The following is a 6,319-nucleotide window of genomic DNA, read 5'->3' on the forward strand; positions in this document are numbered from 1 at the left end:
CAGTTGCAGGAGGATGATGATGATGATGATGTTGATGATGATGATGATGATGTTGGAGGAGAAGAAGGAACCGTTGAGGAGCAAGTCAGTGGCTGCTGGAACAAGAGGGAAAACCCCTGCTGGACTGGCAGCGTCTGAGTTTACATCCCTCCCTCCCTCTCTCTCCCCTCCCTCCTTCATGTCCTCCGACCTCCTTTGAGACTGTGAGACTATTGCAAAGACTTCATTACTAAGGCCAGGGACACTGGACCTGTCCACCCCTCTCAGACCCCCCCCCTCTCCCCTCCCTCCTTTGTCAGTTTATAATGTATGACTTCCAGCATATCATGAACTCCCCCGTCCTCCCCCTTTAAACCCTCACCCACTCCCCCAGTGTCCACGTTTCTTCCAGTGTCATAAACACCGGTCTTAGTTGATTTGACTTAGAAAGTTTTAAGAAAGCTGAGAAGAAAGTGTCTCTTTGTAGAATTAATCCCTTTTCATTGTCTTCATTCTTTTCTTGTTTTTTTTCTTCTGTTTTTTGTTTTATTTCCTGTCTCGATAAAAAAAAACGACAATTAAAAAAAGAAAGCAAATTAAATGTGATGGACATGTTCCAAACTCCATCCTGTATCCAGGTGTTGTACATTTCAGTTTTATCCCATAGACCACGAACGCACCAGAGGTTTCTCATGTTATTTATATATAGATATATATGTATATATATCTATATATATGTAGCTTCAATTCATTTAATTGAAATATTATATTTTTTTATTTACTAAAGTTAACAAGAAATCCAGAACATTCTAGCTTCAGGGGTGAAGTTGTTATTGTGATTTTTTTTTTTTTTTTTGTCGAGTTGAAGGTGACCTTGATCTTTGAGAGTTTGAAAAGAGCTATTAGACGTGTTCCTGAGATGTTGCAACAGTAATGGAATAATAAGTGCACGGTGTGAAGCCACAGTGACCTGTCAGCTCCTCCGTCTGTATTTTAAAACCTGCCTTTGTTACTCCTCACCAGGCTTTGACCACAGTTGAAGAACCAGTGACGTTGACTATGTTATCAACAGCAGGGAGAACAGTGTTCAGAACAGAACAGAACAGTTTATTAACATGAAAGCCCTGAAGAGCATCACAGTGAGAGAAACAGCTGAGGGGAAAAAAACCAAAACATTTGGAGTCGCAGTGTAACATCTTGTTCCAGTGTCCATCGACTAACATTCTGCCTCCAGGGTCAAACTGACAGGAATGGGGAGCATTTTACTACATTTAAAAAAAACAAAACAAAATGTCTACAAGTGGCAGCCATAGAACTGCCACGTATATATGTACATATCTATACATATACGGTGCATACATACATGTATCCATATAGGTGTGTACATATAACTTTAAAAAAAAAAAAAGCATTTTAATCCAATTGTAATTACTCATCAAATAAACTTAATGAATTAGGGAATTAAATTAAACTAACTAAAAATAACTTCATGCTCAGATCATCAGACATCCCATAACTTAAGTCACTGTTCAACCAATGCGGCACCTTTTCCTGGAAAAAGCACAAAGACGTTTCCTGAATCTTATCAAACCTCCAAAATCCCATCTTAATGATTCACAAAATTTCATAGAAATCAAAGTCATTTTGATAAATGACCTCATCAGAGACACAAACATAAAACCACAGGGGAAACGTTGAAAACTAGATGACTACGGTAAAATATATATCTATATATGTTTTATATTTTTACCATTTTCCTGCAGCATGACCAATGTGGTAAATGGTTAACATTTTGTCAAAGTGTGTGATAAAAAAAGATTGATTTTCAGCAAAATATAAATTTATGGTCATGAAATGAAGGAACAGTCACCAACCCGCTGAGCCACAGGACGCGCAGCATCTTCTGACATCTTCATTCAGTACATGGTCACGTCAGCGCCACCCTCAGGATAAATTAGACAAACAGCCACACACACACACACACACCCGTCCCAGCACATTCTGTATTTCTATTTTCTTAATACTTCGTTTCTATGTCTGCTCCCCCCCGACCCTCACCCTGACCCTCCACCCTGGGTGTGTTAGTGCTGTTTCGTTGTCAGTGTGGAGACGGTGGCAGCAGCAGCAGGTGGTGGTATACTGGTGGCTGAATGGAAGAAGTACATCTGGAAAACAGAGAGTCAAAGGTCAGCGCTGTGGTCCGGTTCATTCAACGTCAGTCGTTCACTGTGACCCACTGACCTTACAGCCCACCGCTAACAGAGTGTGCAGCAGCAGGATAGCCACAACTGTAGCCACAGCAATCAGCTTGGCCTCATCACGCACCGCGGGCCAGAATGTGAGCACCAGCACGGAGCCGGAGATCACCATGGCAACCAGGATCAACATCCAGCGCAACCACTCGAATGGGATAATCCATAAAATCTGGGGGGGAAAAAATAACATTTCAGCAAAGTCTGCATGGATTCATTGATCATCAGAGAGATGGCGCTGTGGTGCATTTTTGTGTGAGGATGAAGCACTTACTGAGGTGGGGATGTAAATGAAGAGGGAGTAGCCGTAGACACACACCGTCTCCAGGAAGGAATAACCTTTGACCTGCCGGTCAGCGCTCTGTCTCCAGGTCAGGAAACCCCACAATGCAACGGGAACCAGCCAGGCGTACATGAAGATGATGACTGCTGCGATGGTTACTGTGAACAAGAGGGGAAAGAAGCTGCCTCAGCAAAACAGGTAACAGTCGTGATGTCAGAGCACGATGTCGGACTGACCGACTGATGACTGACCGACTGACTGACTGACCTCTGTGGAACTGTGGTCTGTAGTGGAAGGCAGGGTTTCCCATCTGTGTGAGGAACATTGACAGGTTCCCACTAATGGCCACTGAGAACACCAGTGTGACACAGATCCAGAACGGACCTGAGTGAACGCACACACACATAACAACAATAATACAAATATTAACAACAAAATCAGTTTCATTCACTAAAGATTACAAGGTGAAAACGACGGAGACGCTTGAGCTTGGTTACCGTAGAGATCTGGGTTCGATCGAAGGTAATGTTTGATGAAGTTTCTTCCAGGTAAAGGCAGCACTGAACCCTTGACTCTGTCCAGAACCTGCAGTGTGTGATGATCGTGTGTCAAAAAAAAAAAACGCCAAAAGAAGCTGTAGCTGTCGACTGAGACATTTGAGCTTGGTTACCGTAGAGATCTGGGTTCGATCGAAGGTAATGTTTGATGAAGTTTCTTCCAGGTAAAGGCAACACAGAACCCTTGACTCTGTCCAGAACCTGCAGCGTGTGATGATCGTGTGTCAAAAAAAAAAAACAAAAACGCCAAAAGAAGCTGTAGCTGGACTCATGCTGTAACTCTTAGACACGGAGCTCGTACCTGCACGGTGTCCACGTTGAACAGAGACTCGTAGTATTCAAAGGTCCAGAAGCCACCTTGAGATTTCTGTCCCCCAAGGAGCTGAGCGAGGACATGTACCATGTGATGTCATCACGGAACAAAAAAGACGTTTTTACTACTGTAGCACAGAGACTCGGGGAGACCTCGGTGGTTACTCACCTCTGAACTCTCCTCCTCACCCTCCTCCTCATCTGTCAGGTCCAGCTTCACATCCTCACCTCCTGCCCTCGTGGAGGTGACTGACACACTCAGTGTGGTCGCCTCTGGGTCAGCAGACAGTAGATCTGCCGCCTCATCAAACTCTACACACACACACACACGTCCAGGTCAGAGGTGAATTTTTGCACAGTTTTCTGTGTCTGTCTTTAAAACCACCTTAGATTTTTTTTTGTGGTCTCTGAACATGTGATCAAATGCTGCTCTAACTGGCATTGCCACTAGAAGTCGCTGTCTACCCGGTTTTAATAACGCGAGGGAAAGAATTTTATTGCCATATCATTTAACAAATGATATAAGTGGGTAAAAAAGAACTCAGAGAGGTTTACAAATAAATTAGATTATTCAACCAAAACTTCAACTTTAGCTTTATTATACAAAGCATCAACCAAAATGCAGACACCTAAAATAAAAGTCTTGAAATTGTAGGTTTATAAAATCGAGCGATTACGTATTTTGCATAATACAAAGTGAGAACAAATACACAATCATTTTTCATTTCCAAACGGTGGCGCTCACGTGTAAATACAGACGCCATCATTCCTACCTTGGAACTGCAGATCATTCGGACTGGCCATTATTCCAGTGACACACGAGGGACCTTATAAAAACCTGAGGAAGTAAAGACAGACCATATGGTTGTGTACTGAACAACAAGCTAACACATATGAGCAGGAACCCCGTATTAATATACCCGAACAGGAATCTACAAGTATTACCTAATATTATATGAGTAAGTTGTGGGATATGTTAAACGTGTCTACATCAGAGAGACTCACCTGTCCAAGGAAGAACGTAACCGATGCTGACAGCTAATAGAAGACAAGCTAAATGACCAACCACACGCTAACGCTGTGCTCCCACATTTGCTACGGTGTATAAAATGATGAAGTAAATATGTAACTAAATAGCAGAGGGGAAATACCAAAAAAATAATATTTCAGTTATTGCCCTCTGATCATAGTAACAGCCAAAAGCTCCCGGCTGTCAATCCGGTTAACTGCGCTTCCTGTTACACGTCACCATGTATACAAAGGTGTCACGTGATTAAAACCCGTTATTCTGTTTTAATTTATTTTTAAACTATTTCCTTTGACAAAATGTGTTAAAAAATAATCGAAGTATATCGCGGTCTATATATGTTAAAAATATATATTTACATTAAGTAAAGATAGATGCCGTTTGAAACAAAATGAGCTACTTTAATAGCTTTTTGTTAGATGTAGCATGTTAGCGTATTTATGTAACGCTACGCGAAACTAAAAACAAATTTAAAACTTAAATGTAAAAATAGTAAAATAGTAATATCAATGGCAACAACAATAATAATAATAGTGTGAATTATTTAATTTTTAAATTAATAACGGAACGTTTTTCAGGGAGATGCTTCCAGTGGGAAGGCTAAAACCGAGTCACAGATCGCGGCCGCCATCTTGGCTCCATGTGAGCTGTCTTCTTGGCCGTCAAGTAGATATTTTTCATGAAGGTGACGGTGTCAGAATAGGTGAGTTTAGGAGACATGGCTTCGTTGCGTGTAGTGACGAGGATGTTCTGTTCTGCAGCAGAAACAACGACACAAACGGCGGCAGCTCCGGTCAAAAGAAGCCGCTGGGAGGCTCTGAAAAACAGTAAAGCAGGTAGGACTGAGCCGGTACACGGGCAACACTGTAATGGATACGTGTGTATAACATACACCGATATTATACTAAAGTCCACATGTCCAGTGATAAACAAAAAAACAAACTGGTTAGGATTCAACAACGGACCTCAAACTGAATTTAAATATTATTTTTTGCTTAAAATCAAAACTAAGGCTAACATGACATTGCAATTACATTAATGTTGATTCATAGCTTTAAATTATTTCCTGTGCAATTAAATGTTAAGTTACACGTCACGCTGCTGGGGCATCATATTTTACAATCATGAAGGTTTTCTGTGTCTAATAAGAGTTTATGTCCATACTGTGCAAAAAACAATTACTTTTTTCTTTGCCTTTTCAAACTATTTCCTGCAAGTCTGATAAAACATTGAACCAAACATCACATCATCAAATATGTTGAAATTTAAAAAAATAAAACTCTGGGTTTGTTCGTGTATGAAACACATGCAGGAAACAAAAATAAAACTCTGGGTTTGTTCGTGTCTGAAACACATGCAGGAAACGATGAATAATTCTGCAGCGTGGTTTTTGTTCACAACCATTGTTTGTTGCTTTTTTTTTTGGCCTATTCTAAGCTGTGTTTATAACTGTAAATAATATATAAATGTACTGGTTATGATAAGATTTAAAAGTACTACAAAAACATCATTTTAAAACCTAATATTTGACAGTATCTCAGACGTGTTATGTCTGTGGGTGACCGTTCGACGGTCAGATCATTTTCAGGTGGACGGGTTTGAACCAAACCTAGTGGCAGCCTGTTGCTCTCATCCATATAAGCCTTAAATGGTGGGACCTCAGGTCCTCACTCAGGTGTATGTGTGTGTATATGTGTGTGTGTGAGACACTCCTGACTCCTCCTGCTGTCTGTAGGTGTGTGGTGTCGCAGCCTGGCCTCAGACTATAAGGAGGCCTGTAAGGAAGCTGTGCTCGGAGCCTGGGAGAAACCACTCAAAGCTACAGTCTACGTGACCCTGCTGGGCGGGGCCTCCGCCCGTTTCTACACAAGCCCCGACCGCTCCTCCCTTTAGGCAGCGCCGCTCGGGG

The 6,319-nt window shown here is 41.6% G+C and overlaps 2 protein-coding genes across 3 annotated transcripts in view; one reads left to right on the top strand and one right to left on the bottom strand.

Moving 5' to 3' along the window:
* Positions 1-1,065: 1,065 nt before the first annotated feature.
* Positions 1,066-4,631, bottom strand: yipf2 (Yip1 domain family, member 2). 2 transcript variants are annotated; one of them, XM_008330584.3, is made up of 9 exons: positions 4,389-4,631; positions 4,157-4,221; positions 3,553-3,695; positions 3,373-3,453; positions 3,012-3,099; positions 2,782-2,898; positions 2,506-2,672; positions 2,221-2,403; positions 1,066-2,144 (listed from the first exon to the last, which is right to left on the bottom strand). In XM_008330584.3, exons 2-9 carry the CDS (start codon positions 4,185-4,187, stop codon positions 2,061-2,063), a joined length of 894 nt encoding a protein of 297 aa, XP_008328806.1. In that variant the 5' UTR covers positions 4,188-4,221; positions 4,389-4,631; the 3' UTR covers positions 1,066-2,060. The 2 variants fall into 2 exon arrangements, with proteins under 2 accessions (XP_008328806.1, XP_008328805.1); XM_008330583.3 differs by lacking the exon at positions 3,012-3,099 and adding an exon at positions 3,185-3,272.
* Positions 4,632-4,987: 356 nt separating this feature from the next.
* timm29 (translocase of inner mitochondrial membrane 29) overlaps positions 4,988-6,319 on the top strand; it is a 3,798-nt gene continuing 2,466 nt past the window's right edge. Inside the window, 2 exon segments of the mRNA XM_008330582.3 lie at positions 4,988-5,246; positions 6,146-6,303. Of these exon segments, the coding sequence (XP_008328804.1) occupies positions 5,129-5,246; positions 6,146-6,303 (276 nt within the window). The 5' untranslated portion in view covers positions 4,988-5,128.

This window comes from Cynoglossus semilaevis, chromosome 17 (assembly GCF_000523025.1).
Source record: "Cynoglossus semilaevis isolate Cse_v1.0 chromosome 17, Cse_v1.0, whole genome shotgun sequence".
NCBI lineage: Eukaryota > Metazoa > Chordata > Actinopteri > Pleuronectiformes > Cynoglossidae > Cynoglossus > Cynoglossus semilaevis.